The following is a 24,613-nucleotide window of genomic DNA, read 5'->3' as shown; positions in this document are numbered from 1 at the left end:
AACTGTACCAATGTGAGCCATTCTTTCAGTTTTACTACTGTTTAAGTTAGTATTCCTTTCTGAAAATATTAAATTTTTTCCAGAATATCTTTGTCTCTTAGATCCTGGCAGACACTGTTCAAACAGCATGAAAAGGGCAAACACTTAGAAAGCAAAGGAGACACAGCGGAAAGCCTCAAACCCTGCTGCCTGCATAACTTACTTCTCCCATCTCTAAGAGTTCTATGATTCAGATTTTTAAAAACTTGAAATTATTCTTTTCCTAAAACCTTCTCAAACAGAAAATTCAAAGAGATGTACATTCATTCATTCATTTTACATTTGACTTATACTCTTGAGAATATTTTCACTAATGGAAACATTAAGTAAAAGGTCACCAACAACACAATACTAAAGACAGGCCTAAAAGTATTACTATAAACCACTTAATTCATTTGGCAGGAAAGTGCTTACTTGGTAAAGGTTTTATCCTCTTGTAGATGCCGAAGTTGATAAGACCGTGGCGCTCTAAGTAACTATGGACTCGGTGGACAAGTACAGTGTCACCTGTAGAGCACATTAAAACATCGTCATATTCCCACCAGGTCAGACTAAAAGCTATTCTAACTCTTCTCTCTACTGTGAAGTCATCCACACACAACTCATGGCACTTTGGACATGTGATGCCTTTAGCCAACAAAGAACTATCGGGCTGTAACACAGAACAAAGGTTCAACAAATGGGGAGGTGGAGGGCTGGGGAGAGACTGCTATTTGGAGGCAGTTTCATGAAGTTGAGGCTGGCTTCACACTTGCTACGTATCCAAGGCTGACCTTGAACTAATAATCCTCCTGCTTCCACCCCAGAATGCTGAGGTCATGAGTATGTGCTCATACCTGGCTAAATTGGCATTTTAAAGATATTATGGACTAGAGAAATGGCTTAGCAGTTAAGAGCACTGGCTGCTCTTCCAAGGGTTCCCAGGTTCAATACCTAGCACTCACATGGTGGCTCACAAGTGCCCATAATGGAATCTGATGCCATCTTCTGGTGTGCAGACATATATGTAGACAAAATACTCAAATACATAAACAAATCTTTTTAAAAGTTATTACATCACAGATAATGGAGAGCAAACCTTTGCAAGGTATGAACAATGGTTCATATATTTTAGCAAAAACTTTTCCAACTGTTGGTGGTAAACAGAAAGAAAACCAGATAATTAGATAATCTAATACTAAAGTATTCCATAGATCAATGAGACAATATATCAGGGAAAACATTTAGAAATCTCTTAAATGCATGCATCAATACAATTTACAGATCAAGAAAACAAACAAAACTCCAACTTTATAAAGTCATTTCTGCAGACAAGGTGAAATAAAATGCCAACAGAAGCCACAGGCTCCCAAGGGAACTTCTCCCCAGACACAGTACTCACTGTTATAAGGTGCTTCTAACTGCTGGAGCGTAGCTTCAAATGTCAGCTGAATCTTTGGGTTGTCCAACCATAACTGCAACTGTATTTAAATGACATTAGTTGTATTACACACCCACAGAAACATGTCACCTGACCAGTTGTGAAATCATCTCTTAAATTTAAGACTTCAGCTATGAATTTTTTATTGTTATACACAGCAAGGGTTGTAACACAGACAAGGAAGCTATTACTTAATGAAAACTACACCAATGAGTTATTGGAGTTGGAGGCTATTTGACCTAAAAAGGAGGAAAATGTCTAAATAAGCAGCAAGGAATGGCTAGGGTTTAAACCTGGGGCTATATAACTCCAGATACTGAACAGATTTAAAAACAACAACCAAATAGTCACATTGTTATAACCGTGCAGGTTACAGGGGCTGAAGAGTGTCAATGAGAGCCCCTCGGCTTTAGGTTGAACAAGTAAATGAGTTGGTAAATGGGGTGAGTGAGAACACACACATGGATGGGGTGAGTCAGAACACACACACACAATGATTCTAGTTCTGACACAACCAAGAGAAAACACTGGATAGGAAGCATACAGGAGGTGAGATCTGCACTGTGATGAAGAGTGTACACAAGAGGAAAACAATGGAGGACGACCTCACATAACACTGAGTTGGAAAGCATTGGACTACAGTGCAGAGATACAGGGGAAAAAAAAATCAGAAAATACTGTATTACTGAAGCCAAGAAAGTAATATGTTTAATTTAAGAAAGGAAAGGGCCAGTAAATAATTTCAAAGCCTGCAGATAAAGAATGAAAAGATTACAACATAGTCGACGATTTTCAACATGAATTTTAACAGAAATTCTCTTTAAAACACACACACACACACACACACACACACACACACACACACACACACACACACCGCACACTTATAAAATACAAAGCAGGATAAATACCATCATTTTAAAAGTTTTCCTAAAAAATGTAACAAGCTCTGTTTTGCAGATGAAGTTCTAACCAGGGAGCTGACTGCTTAGCTACACGTAGGTCGGTCACGAAGGACATGACTAGAGCTACTCCACTTTCCAGAGAGCTACAATCAGAAGAGAATGCAGTTTCTCCCACATACATGGCTCAGGTTCTTCAACCTTCTCACAGTTTCTTTTTCTTTCTATCCTAGTAAATAAAACTCAGTCACGGTTTTATTCCAACTGCTCTCAAGCCACAAGGCAAAAGACCTAACTGGAATCAGGGAGCAGACGCAGCCACCGCAGAAGAAAGCCATCACTACCCAGAAACTCCAACATTAACGCGGTCAAATCCTTCACCAAATCTTGACATTGGTAACAGAAAATGAAGCACAATAAACTGAAATCATTATATAAAAACGTCACTCAAATTTAAGTAAGAAGCAAAAATGCCTATCAAATGACTGCCCCCCTGACTGCTGAGTTAAAGGCAAGGCTACTATGCCTGATAGCTAAAGAATTTTTGGCAAAAGACATTTAAAAGAAAAGAAATGAAAATAGCATATAATGGACTAAAAAATAAAAAATAAAAAAAAAGGAGTCAGCAACAGTAGCCTAAGAAATAAAATAGGGTGGGTTTACTTAGAGCAGCACAGCACGATCTAATAACACAAACCAGGGCAAGACAATGAGAGTTCAACAGTTCCGTCTTTCTGGTGGATAATCTGTATCAAATGCTAAAACTCCCCATATAATCACTATTCAAGTGAGTCTTCTCTTTGGGTATTAAAATATGTATACTGTTTTGATTTTTACAAATTGAGATTCTATTTACAAACACTAGGAACCATGCATATAGTAAGGATATTCCAGACACAAAATGAGAACACATTAAAACAAGTCAGAGTTTAATTACAACAAAGTCAAAAGGGAAGTTTAAGTTAATTAAATTATGGTCCAACTATCAAAAGAAATATTATAAAGACATCAATCATTAAATCTAGAGGAAGAAGGTAAACCAGGTAACAAAACCGGGTTAGGGGTGCAGCCTTGGTTTGTGCTTGTCTGTCTTGCCTGTTTGTTTTTCTGAGATAGAGTAACCCTGATTGTTCTGAACTCAATTTGTAGACCAGGCTGACCTTAACTCACAGAGATCTGCCTGCCTCTGCCTCCCTGGTGCTAGGATGGAAAGTGTGTGTCAGCACAGTCTGACTCAGGTCCAGCTTTGAGGAAAAGGCAGTGACTGCTTAAAGTGATTTATATCCTCTGGGGTATGCCTGCAGTATGGCTCAGTGTTCCAACACTTGTCTAACATGTAAGCAGCCAATCTCAGTATTTCTTCCCATCCCTAATGTATTTATGAGGTATGAGAAGAATCCTAAAAATGCATGCACACAAAATGAAACTTTAAGAGTGCTGAAGTGGGAGTGAGCATCTTCACAGAAGCAGGAGGAAGGGGAGAGGGAGAAGCCCTTGGTCCTGCCAAGGCTTGGCCTGCCCCCTCCAGTGTAGGGGAATGTCAGGGCAGGGAGGTGGGAAGGGGTGGTTAGTTGGGTGGGGGAACACCCTTATAGAAGAAGGGGAGGAGGTATAGGGGGTGATGAATGGGAAACCAGGAAAAGGAATAACATTTGAAATGTAAATAAAAGATATCCAAAAAAAAAAAAAGAAAAAAAAAAAAGAAAAAAAAAAAAGAAAAAAGGAAGAGAAAAGAAAGAAAACTTTATACACATCAGCTTCAGTAGCCACTGGATGGCTCACAACTGCCTATAGCCCCTGCTCTGGGACATCTGACACCTTTGGTTTCCAGAGACACCTGTGTATTCACATGCAAGTACTCATATAAGCACGCATGCACAAAAACAATAAAAATAAACCTTAAATACTTAAAGGAAAAGACAATTTATCTCTGGCAATAGTTACATATGGAATAAATATATTACAATTTAAATTTTTCTGCCCTTCTATTTGTTTTCCATATTCCTGATAAAATTCATAGGCACTTTTCAAAATCCAACTGAAAAAAGGAAGCATAGACACTTACTGTGCGGTTCCTGATGAACAGAAAAACCTTCTGTGTCTGCTGAGGCCCACTGATGATGTCTGGGAAACACGCTGCTTCCTGAGAGGTCATTCGGTCATGGGGAAGTCTGCTTTGGAAAGCTGCACCCTCCACACCTAGCAAAGGAAGCAAAGGACCACTAGAACAGTGCAAATGGGTAGAGACACGATGATGAAACCTCAAATCCTTCTCTGGCTGAAAAGAGCTATAAAGCTTTGCCTAATTCACAGACTAGATACTGCCTAAAGTTTTTTTTTTTTATTTTGCCTCAAAAGTTAAAATTTCAGGTGCCATTTCAAGCTTAACATCTTTTTTTAAATAAAGATTTATTTATTTATTATATATAAGTACACTGTATCTGTCTTCAGACACACCAGAAGAGGGTATCAGATCCCATTACAGATGGTTGTGAGCCACCATGTGGTTGCTGAGATATGAACTCAGGACCCCTAGAAGAGCAGTCAGTGCTCTTAACCGCTGAGCCATCTCTCTAGCCCCAAGCTTAACATCTTAAAGTTTATTAATGAAGTATTATGTTACAACAAGCCAGTTAGAATATTTTCATCTACCAATCAGGTAAGACTGAAATTATATTATAATTAAAATGAATATCATAGAGAGCATACAATAAAATTTAGAGAAGAAAACAAAGGAAAATACACTAACAGAGGCCAGGAGTAAAAATGTAATCACGAGCCTTCATTTGTGATTGTAGCATGAAATGGAACATTAAAGGTTGAAAACTCAAAAACAGAAAAGTCACACAATCTTATCAATAGCAGGCAGAATGTATTAGTCCTCACTACCTAGTGTTGGCAAGGCAAGGGGGCAGAGAAGTCAAGAAGATTGTAATGGTTAAGTCAGAAGAAGGCCAAGAATTTACTTTATTTCTGTCAGCAACATTAGAAATACTTCACTACATACTAGAATTGCTGCTACCCAGACTGTATGAGTGTATACATATACTACAAATAAAGTGACTTATTCTGAAAATTATTTAAATTGGCTCTAAAATATTTTATAAGCTAGTAGATAAGCTCATGTTTGTAAAGGATTTTGGGAAGTTGGGTACATGCTTGCGTTATAACTCAAATATTTAATGCTGCAGCAGCATGTGGACAGCCAGCCAGGCCGGGGTGCAGCTCAGGGAGAGTAGAGTGTGTGTGCTCAGCTCCCCCAACCTAGGAGCCAGTCCCTAGCACACTTCCACTCTGGAAACAGGAAAGAGACAAGAAAAAGTACAATTTTGGACTTTCTGAATTCGGTATCAAAAAGTATGAGAGTAAGTAACAAAGCAAGACAAGAGTTCCTATATGTAATATTAAAAGGTCATAAAACAAGAAGTTAGAAGCAGTGTTAGAAGGGTTTAGTAAAGACTAGAAGTAAAGAACACAGCAGGTAGAAATTGAACTTGAAGACTGTAGCTACTCTAAGGGATGTTTCCACAGACACTCAAATAACAGTCACCACTTAGAGAAATTAGCTGTTAACAAAAAGGCCAAGTAAAACTGCCCAGTGCTGACAGAGGCCACACATTTTTAAATAGCTATTCTCAGAGAGAAGCACCATCCACCACTAGATCTAAGGGCAAAAACCCTGTGTTCCACATTACTAAATAAAATCAACAATCGATCCTAATTTAACGATAATCTAAAATCAGAGACTGTCAATTAAATATGCCTTAAGGGATAAAAAGAAGAGCTAGACTGTTGCTGGTGGCATGTGATATTCTTTGAGGAGGAAGTGGTGGAGGAGGAGGTGCTAGCAGGGACAGAAATTTTCTAGAATTATACAGCTTTGATGTCCTTGTCCTTTACCCCAAACCAAAACAAATGAACAAAAAACAAAAATCAAACTCTAAAATATCTGGTCTTTATAATGAAGTTACCTACTCATTACTGTTTAGTGCCTAGGCCGAATCCTTAATAGGTTATAGTTATAGTTCATGTGTTTCCTATTAACATGAAAACAAGGATCACTGCTAAATCTGCATTAACCTCCATTTCTCAGCTGGCCATGGGGTGCAGTCATTAACACCAGCACTCCAGAGGCTGAGGCAGGAGAATCATGCATTTAAGGCCAACCTGGGCTATATGACAAAACCCCACTGTAAACCCAACATAACGTTTAATAGAATTCTTCTTTGGCTTGCCAAAGATAAAGTTCTTTCCTAGCTAATTCCATACTACACCCTGCCTTAAAAGACTTCTACTACAACAGATTATTTTTCAATGACAGCAAGAAAAAAAATATAGAAAAAATTCCCCCCAAAATTTCATATGACATCTGGTTCCAAGATGCAAGTGTTCTTAAGGAAAAAGCAAACAAAAACCTCAGACACTTGGCTCACTTTGGGCATCTGAGGACTATGTAACAATTAGGGTAAGTTATTTACTTCACACAGCAATTTCAAAGTACTTCTCTAAACCAGAATTCAAAAATATTACACAAATACAATTGAAGAAACTACACGATGATATTACTACATCAGGAACAACACTGCTTTACAGGCCTCCCTTCCTGCTCTGACACTGGATACCAAGTTCCCAAGTTGAAACAGCCGCTGGGACGCTCGCTGAGTGCTGAGTGCTCAGGAGCACAGGCCCAGCACAGACACTTGCAGGCCTGGCTAACAAATCAAATGATCTTCTTTATTTTATTTAGAGATAGAACTTTATTTCAAAGAATGAAGACTATTATGAAAATTGGGCAGCAAGATTAAAAAACAAATCTAGCTTTTTTTCAAAGAAAGCAAAGTTAATTTGGCACAAACTGTCAAGAAACTAAATCAAAACACCTTTCTTAGGTTAGCTTTGCAGAATGAAGCAGAGACTACTCTGGATAATCCGAGAACTCACACCCATCTCCTTTACAAAGGACTGACCTGGACAACAGCCTTTTCTTTTTTAAAGTACATAGGATTCAGAAGTAATTTGCATTTGGCTCTGGAATAGTTTTCACCTCTGTGTTTGGATACACTTAATACAATGTATTATTCTAGAAATTTAGAACATTACAAAGATGTTGTCTAAATTTTTAAAAAGCCTCAGCCTGCCAAGCTTCAGTCCTATCTCCCAACCCCTCACACGGTTAAGTTCTAGAATGGCCTTCCTTCCAGTCTGCAATCACACTGAACTACAATGTCCTTTCTCACCTGATGCCATAGTTGAAAACATACAAAACCTTCCTTTTTCAGGGTGGTGGGTCAACCAGGAAAGAAAAAAAGCAGAGAAATAAGTATTTTATGCCACAAAATTATTTTGCCCTGATTTTTATGAGATGTGAATGGTGTAAGCAACAGAGAAGTTAGAGACAGGAGGCCTCCAGGTGTCATTTGCCTTTGATTACTGTTTAAATAAAAAAGGAAAATTAACAAGATTTCAGACTGAAAGTGAAAACAAAAGCCTCATGGGACCTGGATCTACATAAAAAGTCTTTTCTTAAAATCAGCAGGTCTATCAGGTCCTACAACAAGTCTAAAGTAAAAAGAGTAAAGACAGGAGGAGAGAAGCAAAGTCATGAGTTCTACTTCGTTCGACTTTATGTCCTGAGCGCTCACTTCACAGCTGTTGGCTGGCTGCTGGCCAGCTCATTAAGCCTCTAACTGATAAACGGGAGCTGTACAACACTATTGGTCTGAAGGCAGGAAGCTGCACAAGATAACCTCAAGCTCCCTTCTAGCGCTAAGATTTAGGAAACAGACATCAGCATGGATTTTAAGAAACCAAGATATAATCCTGGCTGTAAGGAACCCTTGAGATCCCTCAAGAACCTGGCTTCACATGGAGAAGAATGCTGACCACTGTGGCATGTTTTAAACTCCATATGGGACACATATGTATGCTTCTCAACATTGCAAGATCTAATCTAAGAGAGGGTTGGAGGGTTCACAGCATCCATTCACTCCTTCCTGACAACACCCAGAACTACGCTCCACAGTTGCACATGACAGTCTGCTGTTATACCAGCAATACGATATACTGTTTATTTAAGCAAAGGCGAAAATGTTCTAAAAACCAAACAAAAACCAACAAGAAAACTTGGTTTCCTTGAAATTAAGACTCTATAGAGGCTGTCCCCAATCAAGTTTCAAGGAAGATCGCCTGCATCACTCAGTAAAAGGTATTCTCTCTAAAGGAGAAGTGCACCCCTCTGAGGTAAGCATGTACTGATTAGAAATCCCTGGTCCTTGGGACGGTGTGGAAAGATCTCTACTTTGAACATTCCAGATTCCCTTGACTACCAACTACCAAATGCTCTATCTCCAAGAACTACATCTAATCCAAAATAACACACAAATATGTCCTGAACCTGCTGGGCAAACCGCTGCAGACAAGTGTCTTAATCTATACTTAAATGAGTTGACAGCCTTCAATAAAGTAATATGTACTCCAGTTTTCTCCAAGTGTCTTAAAGAAACCAGCTTTTGGCCCTGGCACACACGCACTCATACACTTCAACGACGGAAAGGATGAAACGCAAACATGTTATTTCAGATTCTGGGAACAAGCTTAACTGTTCCAAATGATGGCCCTAGAAATTCTTTACTTTTTCCTAGAAGTCAAAATCCATAGTTTGGTCTGAAAAGAGAAAACCCTTTGAATATACTTTTTTTTTAAAAGGCAACTTTTACTCTGATAAGTCAACTGTAACGTGATTACATACCATTTATTGGAAAAAGTGCCCAGCACAATAATCATGCCTATGTAAGGTGTCACCTGCAGTCTAGTCCTAAAATACCTTAACCTTCTTAAGACTTGAGTCTATGGTCTCTTGTCTGTGGCTACTTCTATGTTTCTCCTTAAAGGTCCCATTATTCCCAAGAAAAGTATCCGCCATCTCCTCAAAAACATGAAGAACGGAGGGCTGAGATCGGCCTGAGGACTTCAACAGAGTCTGCTTGCCTTTGCTCTGCTATACTCTCTCCTTACACTACTCTGTCCTGTGGGTTACATTACCCCTGCGCTTCTGGCTACAATGAGAATACCATAGCCAAAAACACTTGCAAGCATCAATCACTCCCTGACCTAGCGGCTCTTGCTAAAGTGGCAAGCATCTAATGCCACCCTCACCTGATGCTTGGCCGTCTCCATACCCTCCAGAACTGTCGTCTTGAAGTCCTCCTGCTTGCCCTGTGGAAGGAAAGAGGAGAACTCAGGGACCTTACTCCATAATTAAGATAATATCTGGACATAAAGGACTAATAGCTGGTGACTCAAGAATTTACCACCAACTAGAAAACCCGTATCAGAGAACTCCTTCTGTAATCAAGGCCCAGGGAATAACATCATCTTTGGAATTCTGGTGAAGACATTTCAACTTCACATGCTGATCCTTGTTGAAAGGCAGTAGAACAAAGTACACAGTATTTCTAATCCCTAAATGTTTGCTGCCAGTCTTTAGTAATCTGGATGGGAATGGGAGATGGATTCTAATACCTTTAACTAACTGTTGCTACACTCAATGAGTCTGACATGGGTTACAGGACCTGAAACTGCAACAATTCAGCATCAATTCAAGTCTCTTAATTTTCTATCTAGAAAGACAACAAGCAAATGACTGACAATCTTAGTTAAAAAAAAAAAGGGGGGGGATCCTGTTCTTATCACAGAAGGGGATCTAACTAAAAGATTCAGCACCAAGAGTAGTTTTGTTTTCCTTCCACACAACGTAGACAGGACTGGACTGAATACTCCAGTGCTTCCTCGGTAAAGACATCATATGATCAGAGGCCAAGCTGCAGACACACGTCTGAGGGAGGATGGAGGCACCTTAAGCTATATACTAAGCCCTGATATTTCAAAACAAAAAAGCAAAAAGCAAAAAACAAAACAAAACAAACAAACAAAAAAACCCCTCCTCAATGGTACTTTGTAGAACTTCAAGAATCAAAGCTTTAAATTCAATCAAAAAATGTCAACAGACCGTCTTCTACAATCTATCACCAAGACAGACACCATGATCTTAAGCTTCCGGCCTCCTGGTACACTGCAGGGAGATCATGGTGTGGCCTATGAAAGTAGGAAAACACCATCTCCCAGTGACCTGAATTTAAGACAAGCTTCATTCCACCATTTATTTTAAAATGTTCCCACAAGACAGCAGATTGATTATCCCACCATAGTTTGAAGGAAGCAGTAAAGCCAAACAATTATAGCCCTTATAAAAATGTTCCAGGGTCTATGAAATTTTAAATAACACCTCCATCCTAAAGAATATTAAGAGCTGAAATACAATGATTTTTTGACACTAACAGAATATGCTGGGAGGTGGCAGACACTGTTTTGCTCTTGTCTAAAGGACTCGCTAGGTTCTAGAAGGTTCTTCAGCTTAGACAAGATACAATGTATATGATTTGTTGTTAAGAGCCCTTAGGAAACAACACATAAGCATGATGAGAAGACTGAACTGCTAAACCCAGTATACAAACTAATCTTGAGAACACAGGCCCTACAGTTTAAATGAGAAATGTTCACTATTGGTGTGATTTTTATTCATAAAAAGGGTTGTGGGGGGGCTGGGGATTTAGCTCAGTGGTAGAGCGCTTACCTAGGAAGCGCAAGGCCCTGGGTTCGGTCCCCAGCTCCGAAAAAAAAAAGAACCAAAAAAAAAGGGTTGTGGGTTAAAAAAAAGACATTGTTCATTTGTTTTCCAACAGAACTAAAGTAGACAAAATATTAAATCCTTTTTGGGCTCATAACAGTAAACAAATATAGTTTAAGATTAAAATTGGATTGGTCCCCAGCTCGAAAAAAAAAAAAAAAAAAAAAAAAAAAGATTAAAATTGGAACATAGCAGTTCTCTCTCAAATGGTGTTCCTGACTTGGCAAAAATATAGATTTCACATCACAGAGACATTTTACTACTTAAAAAAAAAGTACCTTTTTTTGTTTTTTTGAGATGGCCTTTCACTATGTAGCTCTTGCTGTCCTGGCTGTCACTCAATAGACCAGGCTGGCCTTGAACTTACAGAGAGCCCCTGACTCTGTCTCCTGAGAGCTAGGTTTAAAGGCCTGTGTCACCATGCCAGGCTACAAAAGCACTTTCAACTGGGCACTGAAAGTCAATTACTCTACCCTTTCTATTCTTATCATTTCCCCTTCTCCAACTATAATGCATGTCATACAATAAGCAAACTTGTTTCAGCTACAAGACTTGTTTTTCTATGGTCAGTGGTAGGTAACAAAAAAGATATATTTCTTAAGCATGGTTATTGTGCTACAAATAATAATATGAAAAGAACAAGGTAAGGCAATTTCTTCTTGTTTCTGCTTTTAAAATTACATTTAAAAAATTCTTATAAAGACACTGAGTCAAGTAGAGAGAGTAATTTATGCCTAAAATCCCAAATACTTGAGAGGCTGAAGTGGGAACGAAATTCAGGTTCAACCTAGCCTACATAGCAAAACTTTTTAAAAAAAGATACTCTTACTGTCCCAACATGAGACCCATCCCATGGGCAAGCACCAATCCCTGACACTATCAATCATACACTGTTGTGCTTGCAGACAGGAGTCTAGCATGACTGTCTTCTGAGAGGCTTCATCCAGCAGCTGACTCAGACAGATGCAGACATCTACAGCCAGTGTAGAGCTTGAGGACTCTTATGGAAGAAAAAGAGGAAGGAGTGCAGCCCTGAAGGGGACAGGAACTCCACAGGAAAACCAACAGAGTCAACTAACCTGAACCCTTCTGAGTCTCAGAGACTGAACTACCAAAGAATATACAGGCTGGACCTAGGCCTCCTCACACATATATAGCAGATGTGCAGCTTGGTCTTCATGTGTCCAGAACAAGTAGAACAGGGGGCTATCCCAAAATCTGTTGCCTATACATGGGATATGTTCTTCTAGCTGGGCTACCTTGCCTGGCCTCAATGGGAGAGGATGCACCTAGCCTCACAGAGACGATGTGCCAGGGTGGGAGTAATACCTAGGGGGCCTTCACCTTCTCATAGGAAAAGGGAGGATGGGGAAAATTATTACAGGAGGAGGTGACTGGAAGGGGGGCAATGAGGGAAATGTAAAGTGAGTAAAATATAAATATAATTTTTAATTATAAAAAATAATGTAATTTGGTAAAAATATAGGTGAAATTAGAAGCTATCTAACATCCTAGAAATATTTTTAAAAGCTGAAAAAAAAATCAAATCTAAAATGTTACTTAGGTAAAGAAATAGGATAAATGTGGGTATTTCTAACCAATATATACTTGTGGTATATTTACCCACTTTTCAAAAGCACTGAAAGGAATCTTTTTGCCTTTTTTTTTTTTTTTAAGACAAGATCTCGTGTCCTCATTTGCTATTACTGTGTATCTGAAGATGACTGAATTTCTTCTGACATACCTGCTGCTCCCAAGTGCTTGGATTACTTGCACCTCTACTAAGTAAAGAGCAACCATACATTGACTGAGCTACGTGGCTAAAGGCGTGTGTTTATTTGCTTGTTTTGCAGTTGGGAACTAAACCTATGGCTTCAGGCAGGCAAGGCAAGCTTTCCATCACTTCACTATTCCCAGCCCCAACCACCTTCTTGTTTTCTTCACTTCTAAACCAAAACAGACTCTCATGCATTCATGGTAGTCTTGAACTGATGGACTTGAAGTCCTGCTTTCATCTTCCAGAGAGGCTGGTACTGAAACCACTCTACCAACTCAGTAACTCTTTGGAGACAGGTCCACACAGTTTGACCCTCTTTTACAAGGTTCAATGTAGAATTAGTCATGGGCTGTCACATCCGGCTCATCCTTCTCTTCATTCACAAGACACAGATGCAAACACTAAGCTAACTCTCCAACCAGGTGACATATGCAAGATACGATCTGGGGCTCTCCAGAGCTCAGGCCTGCTCCTAACATGTGAGAGCAAGCGAGCACAGGTATCTTCACTAAGCACGACTTCAAGATAAAAACTGAAAACACCAAAAGCAACATTTTTGTCCACTGCTTTCATCTCCAGCACAATCTAAGCAAACAACGAACTCTTGAGGCACTCAGACTCACGGCTTAGGTCGTGTGAGCACAACTTCTCCAATCAATCATCAGTCTTTGGCTTTTCACCTCTAACGACTGTGGGATGTCCCCTTCAGAGCACCAGTTCCAACACTAGATGCCACTTTACCTTGACTCACTTCACTCAAGGGACCACTTTTCCAACATCTTAAACCAAAGTCAGTATTGACCTTCAAATAGTCATTACATGAAGGTGAAAATCACCAGTTTGCTAATTCCAAAAACTTCCTATTTTTGACTAATTTCTTGGAATTACATCTCTATTTGTAACTTTTCTAAATATCTTGATAAACTTCTAAATCTTGGAAGAAATGACTTTTTTCAGAAATGAGATGTCAATCTAGTCATCCCATACTTTGACAAATAAGCTTCACAATAAGAAAGCGCATTTCAAAAGTAAAAAAACAAACAAAAAAACCCAGTAAAACTCTGAACACACAAATCTCCATCTTACTATCAGTGGAATTTTATGTTTAATAATTTCATAATTTGGTGTTTAATGGTTACTTATCCCAACTGCTCAACAATACAAAAATAGGATAGCAGAGCCGAGGGAGGGAGGACTGGGGGAGTGTCTGAGTGAAGGGGACTGGGAGGGGAGCTGATATTGGGATATAAAGTGAATAAGTAAATTTAAAATAAATAAATACCTACAGAAGACTTAAAAAAAACCCAAAAAACAAAAATTAGGGTAGAATTCTTGAGAACTTATAATCTCTTTGGAGAAAAATGAAAAATATCCATAAAGCAACTCTTTAAAAAAATGAAATAAGTGAACAGACTGGAGGATCAGGGATGATTTTCTTCTGTACAGGTCCCTGAGGCATTTGGATATGCTGAGGGCTCAAAATATCCAAAGGCAGAGAAAAAAATCAAATGCAGTTCATACAGGACAGTACTGCATACACTTAACTGAGGAGACGGTCTGGAATAGTGGGGGACCACAGAGAGATGGCCAACTTCTAGGCATATCCAGTTTGTAATCCACAAGCCACAAGGGGCAGCAAAGAGCCATGAATGTGACCCTCCCTCCCCCAAAAGCAAGCAATAAACTTGTGAGAGCTTGTGAGTACTTATGAGAGCTTCTCACTATTATTTTTGTGACTCAACTATAGTTCTCCAGTGTGAACTTTGTAGATGATTGTTGGGTTTCAGACCCAGAATGAATAGCTGAGGTGCAGGACCTGGCCTCCACGTCCTCCCAGCATCCCTCAGTCCTTACCTGGCAATACCCTACTCTCTACCCTGAACTTTCCAACCCAGGAGGTAGGCTTTCCCCTCCCCAAATAATCCAAATATTTTGGTTCCCCCTTCCCTTCCTCCCTCCCTCTCTGCATTTTCTCCTTCCTTCAGTATGCAGGCATGCTCTTCCCCTCCCCACAGTGACTTCCCTAGTCTTCTTTCTTGGGACCAGTGAATGTGCCCAAGAGCTGTTTCCCAATAAACCTGCCTTTATATACTTTACTCTGGCTTGAATTGACTCATTTCACCAGCAGAGACTAACTTAACAATGGTAATGTCAAATCATTTTGCCAAAACCTTGGACACTCTGAAACTTAAATCTTGATCTCAGCATTAATGGAAGAAAACTGATCTTTAGCAAGAAGGCAATAAACATTGTATTTTAATTAAACTCGTCTGACCACTTTGTAACAGATGTCTTGGGAGGAAAGATGACCTAGCAAAAGAAATTCAATTAAAGGGCAACAACATAATTTATATGTAAGGTGAAATAACTTGGAACAAAGTGAGTAAATAAAACTTAGTAAATCAAAAGGCTGTGCTCATGAGGGTGTAAATGGCTAAATACTACTCCCATTTTAATTTGGGAGAATGGTACTGAGATAAGTAAAATGGCAAGAGATAAGCTGAAATAGAACTCTACAGATGTTTGGAAATTATAGAACATAAAAGGAACAATAATAAAGAGTTAAAAACTACATGGAGGTTGTAAGAGGCTAAGCAAGTTCGAGCTTATAAATAAATATATGATTGATCTTAGGACAGTAAGCAATGTTATAACTTCAAAAATGAAAGAGACAATGACCAAACAAAAGTTTAAAAATGAAGAAAGTGGGCCAGTAAGATTGCTACATGAGTAAAGGCACTTGCTGCCAGATGTGATGACCAATTTGACTCAAGGGACCTACGTGTGGATAAAAGAACTGACGCCTGCCCATTTGCCCCATTCTGTGCCACATAGGCAATGCACATAAAATACAAATTGACAGTGGGGCTGGAGATGGCTCAGGGGTTAAGAGCACTCACTGTTCTCTCACACATAAAAATAAGTCACTCTTAAAAAATGGAGAGTGGGGGTTGGGGATTTAGCTCAGGGGGAGGGCGCTTGCCTAGCAAGCGCAAGGCCCTGGGTTCGGTCCCCAGCTCCGAAAAAAAAAAAGAAAAAAAAAAAAAAAAAATGGAGAGTGAAGGTTCTGGAGAGATGGCTCAGCCATTCATTAGGAGAACTAACTGCTCTTCCAGAGGTCCGGAGTTCAATTCCCAGCAGCCACACAGTGGCTCACAGACATCTGTAATGGGGTCTGCTGCTCTCTTCTGTCCTGCAGGTGTACATGCTGACAGAAAGCTGTATGTGTAAATAAATAATATATCTTTAGAAAATGGAGCATAATCACCACTCCTTTGTACTTCCTTCTGCTATCTCCGTATTAAGAAGTGGCTTTAAGGTTGGGGATTTAGCTCAGAGGTAGAGTGCTTGCCTAGCAAGCCCAAGGCCCTGGGTTCGGTCCCCAGCTCTGGAAAAAAAAGAAGTGGCTTTAAAAACACCACTAAAAAGCTGGCCTGCCTTTACTCACCACTGGAGAGTCAGAGGCAGGTGGATCTCTTTGAATTCCAAGTCAGCCTGATCTACATGCATTCCAGGACAGAAAGGAAATTATAGAGACCCAATATCGAAAAACAAAACAAAGAAAATCAACAATAACAAAAACCAAAACAAACAACAAAAACATTCAAGGACTGGAGGTAAAGATTCCTGAGGCGGACATCTGCTCCCATGTTAAGTGACTCAGACTGCCTGTAACTCCCATTTCAGGAGATCACACTCAAACATTTAAATAATTTAAAAAAATCTAAAGTGAATTAAAATAAACCCAATACATTTCCACTACCTATTTGACCCAGTTTTATGCAGAATAAATGACCTGTCTACTAGAATAAATGCAAAATGAAGTAAATGAGGTTCACAAAGGTAGCAAAAAATGACCAGAATCTTCAAACGCACTAGAGGTCTTTTAACACTTCTCCCGGTGGTCAGTATTTGAGCAGTAATATCATTCTAAATAAAATTCACACATTTCAATTGGAACAGCAATCCTAGAGTTACACCATCATTGAAAAAATGAACTAAAACAGTCAACCTTCAAAATGTCTAGGCCTAAGGAAGGCTTCTGCTGAAAGCAGGTCTCCCTTTCTTCGGCCGGAAGGAAAGGAAGTCAGAAACAGCAGGAACCAGAGACAAAGAAGTCAGCGCAGTAAACTGCAGAGGAAAGCAAGCCTTTTAGACCGCAGAAAGACTATTTTCACACACCCTTTTCCCATACTCAACAGTAGGAATTTTCCTGATCCCTACTTTTATGCAAAGTCTTGACTCGGAGTGTAGGCTTCAAAATGCTCCAAAGGAAATGTATAACTCTGATTCTTTATGCTGCCTAACTACAAGTTTAAGGTGTCTGAGCAGAAGAGAAAAAACAAAAACAAAAACAAAAACCCACAAAGCTTACTCTCCTTACTTACCTGATTAAAAATGAACAATATCGGACTTTATTCTGGTGCCACTATTAGAAGCGCCACTGTAACATTTCACACCAGATGCTTACTATTATACTTCGGAGTTACATGTATCTGACAATGAGGTACTAAAATGGCTTTCAGTTTCTAAAATGATCTATGCAGTCTATAATCTGACCTGAACTTTCTTCTGACTAAAATATTAATTAATCTATTCCTAGTTCAACTTTATTGTTCAACATTGTGAACATCTGAATGATTTAGTAGCCTAATAATCCCTGGAGAGAGAGAACCTAAGACAACTGTGCTTGCCACCCTGGAAGCAACCCAGATCCAGCTAGAGCGAGCTGGAATCCTGCCTAGAAGCACAGGCTGTGTGGGAGTGAGTCCAAGACAGAAGACCCTCAGGACAACCACCAGTGCTATGGGGCCTCAGAAGACCACCAAACTGTTGCTCACATAGGTCTGGGGGGGGGGCAGACCACGTCCAAAATGACCCTTGTCAGGTGCCATAATGCATAAGCAGAGCGCAGCACTCCTGAGACCACTCCTGAGATGACCCCAGACACTCAGAGACCGCAGGGGTCACTAGGAAGAGCAAGTAAGTGGTGGAGAAGTGGAGAGAAAGAGAAGCAGAAGATGTGGGCCCAGTGAAGGGGCAGAACTGAGACTGAGGGGAGTGAGGAACAGCCTGATGGGAGCAGCTGGTGATGCCACATGGAACAATGGGGTCCTGGCCTGTGCTGCCACCAGGGGCCATGTCTGGGTCCATGGCCCTGCAGCAGCAGGGCTCAGTTACCATCAAAGGCCAGGAAAAAGTTCCTGGTCTAGGCTGCCACCTGGGGGCATGTGCAAGTGGCCCCCCTCTCTCACCTGGGCACCCTGAGGAAGCTGGTCCTTCCCCTCATCAGCTACAGCACTCAGGAGAGCAGGTCCTGCACCTCACCAGGGCAGCACAGCAGGGTCACTGATGAGCCAGTCCCAAGGGCATAAGTGTGGGAGAGCTGGCCCACCCCCTCACCTACTGCAGCACTCTGGAAAGTTAGCCAGCAGACAGCTTAGATACTTCCCAGGCCCACGGATTTATATTAGCCCATCCCAACATCTACCCCACTGATGAACTTAACATGAAGGGGCTGGTTCAAAACTACAGGATCTCCATGACACGGGGCAACAACAGAATATCCAGTGAGGGTCCAGCATTGGAAAGTAGCAGAAGCAACAAGTCACTGCAGTGAACATTTGTGTATACTGTGGGACACACTGGCACACCACAGCTTCCACAAGGAGATTTCTTTTCAGTTTCAGAAGAAGTTGCAAGGGTGGAGGGCAGATACTAGGGGAGAGGGAGATGAGAAAGACTGAGGTACACAATATGAAGTACACACACACACACACACACACACACACACACACACACACACACACACACACCTCTCTCACTCTCTCAATAAAAGTTTAAAAAAATAAGACAATTTCTCTACAGATTGCAATTTAAAGCACTACTTTGTAGAACTTATTTTCACTTGTTTTGCCCACGATAAAACTGTAAATCATGTAGAATAAAATATATTATCTTCCACAATTAAAAAAAAAAAAAAAAGGAGGGTAATCTCTGTAAAGCCAAACATAGTATTCAATGATTTCTCTTACCGGTCAAAAGCAATTAACAGTTCAAAATCAAGAAGTCAAAACCACTTTATAAAAACCTAACATCAGTTCTTCATATTTAACATAAAACTTTCAAAATCCAATCTAGGATGGAAACATTAGCTTGCAGACAGTTTCTTAAAGCTCTACGATACAACATGGCGACTACAGTAAATGACAATCGAAAGCTGTGTTCCTTAAAAAATGCCAAGCGTATATGTTAAGTAGCCTTATCATACAAATGATCTTATCAAGGTAACCTCGCTGGATTCTGACACTCTGCATTACTTCAAAACAGAGTGTATACAGCAAGCCATACAATTTTATCCACCACTTTAAAAAACTAAGCGCACTTCTCAATTCTCGCTACAGTGTTCTTTATTGTGCTTCATCCTACAGCCAACTAGCTGCTAATATCTGTCGCCTTTGGACTGAATATTATGGTGGAAGAGCTAATCTTTTTTGTTGAATAATTCTTAGGTTACAGAACTACACTTGCAACAAAGGATTAAAATTGTACAAAGAGCTGTGTTGATTACAGAATAAGGAATTATTACATTTGGAGGAATTTTTTTGATACAGGCTGTTCTGTGTAGTCCTGTCTTGGAATTCACTCTGTAGACCAGACTGGCCTGGAATTCAAAGAGATCCACCTGCCTCTGCCTCCTGAGTGCTGGGATTAAAAGTGTATGCTACCACCCATCTTAAATGTGCTCTTACTAAGTTTTCATAAATGTCTCAAGTTATGCACAACAAAATACTCTGGCGATTACCTCCTGAGGCAGAGTGCAATGTGAAATCAGCACCCCTCAGTGAGGCAGTGGGGCAGGCAGGACAGTGACGCTTCTGTAAATCAGCAGCAGAGCGGCCGCTAAAGCGGGGTAAAGACTGCAAACGCCAAGGGAACCTGACGTACCTGAGACAAGCTGCAGCAAGCTCCGAATAAAGCGTATTTCTAACAGAGGCTCCTTCAGCCCAGGGGCAGTTACTCTAACCTTTGATAGAGTCCTCTATCAAAGAAGCCCCACCATTAACTAATGCATGCAACCCAAAGGTCTTAAGTCCCCAATCTGTCCAAGACTTAAAACAAAGCTTAATCTTCACAGAAAAAATACTTAGGAAATGAAACAAAACCATCATTTGTTAAACCAAATATAACCAACACAGAAATTTTAAGAAAACAAAACGATATAGGTTAAAATATAAGCAACTGCTATTTAAAAATGTGTCTATTACTCATGACTCTTTATAGGTCTATAATGCCATAGTGCAATGGTCAAAAAAGGGAGGGGAGAGGTGTTAAGCCCAAAGAGAAAACTTCATCCTAATAAAATAAATCTAAGCCAACAACAAACAAATAAAACCTCTTATTTTCATTTTAAATTTCATTTTTAATTTCATTTCAAATTAACTGGGGGCTGAATGGAGTATCACTTAGCATAACAAAGGCATCCCAGAACAAATCAACTCTCATTAACACTTTATCTCTCTGTGCTTTTAGTCCCCTTTACAGACCACCTGTTGTATAACAAATCTCTCAGTACCTCCTTTCGCTCTAAAAGCCTTAGAGACTAGGAAGTGTCGGCACATAACTGGTAGGATGCAGGTCTGGCTAGGTGGAGGCCCTTCCTTAGATCCCTCAAACAACACAACCTCGGTACTTACTACCTCCAACCAGACAGTCAAACACTAGGCTTCTTACAGTATGAATCCAATCTCCTTTCTAGCTTCTGAGAGGGCCTAACTCACTTCATTTTAGAACAGGCAGCCGTGTTAGGCCTCAAGTTTCAATTACCCCCAGAAGGACAACCCAGGCTTCTTGGGAAAACTGCAGACAAAGGGGCAGCCAGTCATCAACTGACCTGATACCTGGCCAGAGGCTTAGAACAAATACGAAAATGTACCTAAAAGGTAACCCTCTCTCCCTCAAGGTATAAACGAATCAAAAGTGTACAAATATCCTGTAAGCTCAAACAATCCTGATGAAGGTGACCCAACCGCAACTGGAAAACTATTAATTGGCTTTAAGAGGGACCTGCAAGCTTCCCTTGTGGTTGCCACCATTTTGCTTTGACTGTTGACCTCCTCGTGCTGGCTGTTTCTGCAGAGATAAAATGTCCTTTGTCTTTGCATACATTCGAATCTGGAATCTTTCAGCAATTCTCAGATTCTTACACTAGGACCACAAAATACCACACCCAAAACAACCTCTAACACATCAGATCACCACCGTACAATATCTAACTCTTAAGTTGAGGGATCTGTAGCCTGACGAGTTATGACAGGCATTTCAAATAGCAGATACCCAGCAAAGGCAGAAGAAAAAGAATCAAAAAGATTGTATTAGAGATAAAAAGAAGAGAGGGAGATACAGATTGAACAAAGGCAAGAAAGCGAAATACAAAATTTGGACGAGGAGGAGGACAATGTAAACAGTGAGACGGTGCTGCAGAGAAGGCTCGGCTGCCTCCAGGCGCACAGGCAAAGGTGCACCACCCTGACTAGAGGCAGAGTTGCCTGATAAAGTATTTTAAGACAGTCTTAGGACAAACAAAGCCCTGGATACTGGGATGAACTGAATCCAGAATTTAATCTTTCTTTTTTCAGAAAAAGTTGTTTTGGTTTTTTTTTCCGGAGCTGGGAACCGAACCCAGGGCCTTAGCGCTTTACCACTGAGCCAAATCCCCAACCCAGAAAAAGTATTTTTATAGTATTTTATTTCAGTTGTACAAGTTATTTTTAAGAGCTTTAGTCAAGCCTAAACCTAAGTTTACATTAACAACTGACTTTAATACTCTCAAATGGAATAGCAGCATTGATGGTAGGTTTTAAAAACAAAAAAATGTAAGTTCTGGTAATTTACAGTAACATCGAAGAGAATGTTTTTTGGTATGGATAAAACAAATAAAAAGATGCTAAAGATCCTGGGTCAAAAGCTAGAACTTGTCAAAATAAGTTTTAATCTGGATAACAATGAATGTAATACAAAAGACAGCAGGCAAGACCTGAAATAAGCATATTTTAAAGGTACAGGACTATAAGAACTGATAAAGTATGGTGTCTATAGCTAATAGAATTTAAAGTCATTTCAAAGGGAAGAACATTTTGATTGTCCAAAATAAAAATGAGTTAATGTGGGGTTGGGGATTTAGCTCAGTGGTAGAGCGCTTGTCTAGGAAGCGCAAGGCCCTGGGTTCAGTCCCCAGCTCCGGAAAAAAAAAAAAAAAAAAAAAAAAAAAAAAAAAAAAGAGTTAATGTTATTCAGAGTGGAAAACACAAAAACTAACTAAGACTCCTGCTTTACATTGTCTTTCCAAAACTGATTAAGAAATCCATAGAAAGCTAGGATTCAAGGTTGACAATATTTATGAGATTTTTTTTTTTTTTTTTTTTTTTTTGAGACAGGGTTTCTCTGTGTAGCACTGGCTGTCCTCAAACTCAGAGATCCCCAGCCTCTACCTGAGTGCTGGGATTAAAGGTGTGTACCACCACAGCCAGGCTATTTAATGAGTTCTTTAAAAGCTATATGAAGTTCTGACACAAATATAAAGCTAATAATCTTTCCATGGTATAAGGATGTTTATGTGGGATCAGATTCTCTTCATGGCCTTTTCTTTGTGTGTTTGAGTTAGTGCAGATGCACATGGGGGAGTGGGAGCACATATAGAGACCAGAGTTCCCCAGTGGCTGCTATCTTCCTCAATCACTATTTTTTGAGACAGTCTGTCCATCAAAGCTCAGCATTAATCGTGTCTCTGCATCCTCGGCAGCGAGGTCACAGGCTCATGCTACCACACTCAGCTTTCACACAGGTGTTAGGAATGAACTTGGGTCCTTGTGATTTGCACAACAAACATTTGACTGAACATCTCCCCTGCCCCATAGTCTTTCCTTATACTAGTTCTTTGATTAGAAGACCCTATAACTAAAATTACAGGATGTTAAGCCAAATGCTTTTAATTTCAGAATGTTTTTTATATATGTTTACCAGGAAAAAGTTTTTACTAATGAGTATGTGTAAATAAAAACAAAAACAACAGTAAAAAAAACCCCAAAACTTTAAGCTGTAAATTCAAGTTGTCGTCGGACAAGCAGGACTGACTGGTTCTGTGGATCTGACATTCTTTGTTTTCTCTAACCATTTATTTCCTCCTAAGCCTAACCAACTTCCACTGCTATTACCTGTCACCATCCTTTACTTCCTTCAGACAAAAACAAAGATGGTCAGCAGACTATTTATACATGTGTACACACACATGTATATAAACAAATAAACAGACACAGCAAAGAGCCCCAGATGAAGACGTCAATAACACTGCAAGGTAAGAACAAAACAACTGACTCTTCTCTCTGATAACACAAACTATGGCTGGTCATTATAACTCACCAGACGGCTCCTCGGGCTCACTTTCATTTTCCTCCTCAGGTGGGGCTTGAGGAGGTGGCGGGGGAAGCTTCTTCTCCTTCTCTGCTTTGGCATTTCTTTCTTCTTCTGAATAATATTCATCTTCTGAGAGGTTGGCCAAGCTTTCATCCATTTCTCTGTATTCTACCTACATGGAGATTATACCAGAAAAAAACAAATACAATGACAATCTCAATCATGGGTTCTATTTGGAATCATCAATGGCTCAATTAATTGCTTTCAAACTTCAAACTCTAAAGGAATAACAATGATCAAGCCAATCTGTCATAGTTACTAAAGACAAAAAGTCCCAAGAAAGGACACAGTGTCAGTTCAGGTTTAGCCCAATCTGTAACCTTTACATCCTAAGACTGGTACATCTCTGGCTCAAGAGCTCCTCCTGTAGGTTTTTTCAGTGTGTATATTATCATGCTCACATACTGAGAGTAATTATGGCCCTCATCCAAAAATACAGTTAACTAGTGGCTCATTCCTGTAATTCCAGCACCCAGGTGACGTAAGTTAACCAACCTGAGCTACGCAGACAATTCCACGGCTCTGGTCTTACAGTGCCATGGACTGAGAGTTTAGTGCAGGCATCAGTTTCTATTCCCACTGCAACCACACTGGATACAACCACGCTGGATAGCCTTTTTCTGCTTTTTGCTATTATTTGTCTTTCTAATTGGCATACTGATGGCCCAGCCTAGCTTGTTAGACCTGCAAGGACCCAGGCCTTTTAACCGACATCCTCAGTAACACCTTTATAAAACTTCAAACTAATTTTGATTATAATTTCATGCTATTTTTAAAAGAGGGACAATTTTCAGGCAATAAAGCATTGTTATATATACCTCAAAGCTCTTAAAGCAAAGCCTGTCTACAGTGTTGGGATGACCATTCCTCACACACAGTATCAAATGGCTTGTAGTGTATCCCTGTGTTTTTAATTATTAATTACTATGCCAGGGTAGAGAGCCCAGGGCTAGCAACAGCCCATTACCAGCTCAACAGCCCTCTCAACAGCCCATTACCAGCTTTCTGTATGTAAATACTTGTTCTTCCTCCCCTGATTCTGAGGCTTTCTGAGGCCATGAAGGTCATATAAGCAGCCCCAACACAGCCAAAGGGCAACCCAAAGAGATGGCTCTGGAGTTGTCCGGCTGCTGACTAGTTCAGACTGGAATGTGGCTTTTTGGAGAATAAAGAGCTGAGGGAGGGAAGAATCAGATGACTGGGCAAGAGGAGCCAGAGCACAGAGGGAGTGACGCAGGGAGTTTAAGAGGTAAGAGTAACTTAGAGATTCTCAGGACTAAATGAGGTGACCTTAGTCAAAATTCTCCAATCTCCCT

At 40.0% G+C, this 24,613-nt stretch overlaps 1 protein-coding gene across 4 annotated transcripts in view; it reads right to left on the bottom strand.

Moving 5' to 3' along the window:
• Window positions 1–24,613, bottom strand: part of Kdm1a (lysine demethylase 1A) — a 54,677-nt gene that overhangs the window by 21,712 nt on the left and 8,352 nt on the right. For 2 of the 4 annotated variants that reach the window (XM_032895983.1, XM_032895966.1), the window contains exons 2-6: window positions 23,244–23,409; window positions 9,517–9,576; window positions 4,427–4,560; window positions 1,421–1,499; window positions 454–546 (exon numbers count right to left, since the gene is read on the bottom strand). In XM_032895983.1, the coding sequence (XP_032751874.1) occupies window positions 454–546; window positions 1,421–1,499; window positions 4,427–4,560; window positions 9,517–9,576; window positions 23,244–23,409 (532 nt within the window). The remainder of the gene's footprint in view (window positions 1–453; window positions 547–1,420; window positions 1,500–4,426; window positions 4,561–9,516; window positions 9,577–23,243; window positions 23,410–24,613) is intronic. The other 2 variants (XM_032895989.1, XM_032895974.1) reach the window with 1 other exon arrangement.

This window comes from Rattus rattus, chromosome 1 (assembly GCF_011064425.1).
Source record: "Rattus rattus isolate New Zealand chromosome 1, Rrattus_CSIRO_v1, whole genome shotgun sequence".
Classification (NCBI taxonomy): Eukaryota; Metazoa; Chordata; class Mammalia; order Rodentia; family Muridae; genus Rattus; species Rattus rattus.
This window is presented reverse-complemented; position numbering and strand designations above follow the sequence as displayed.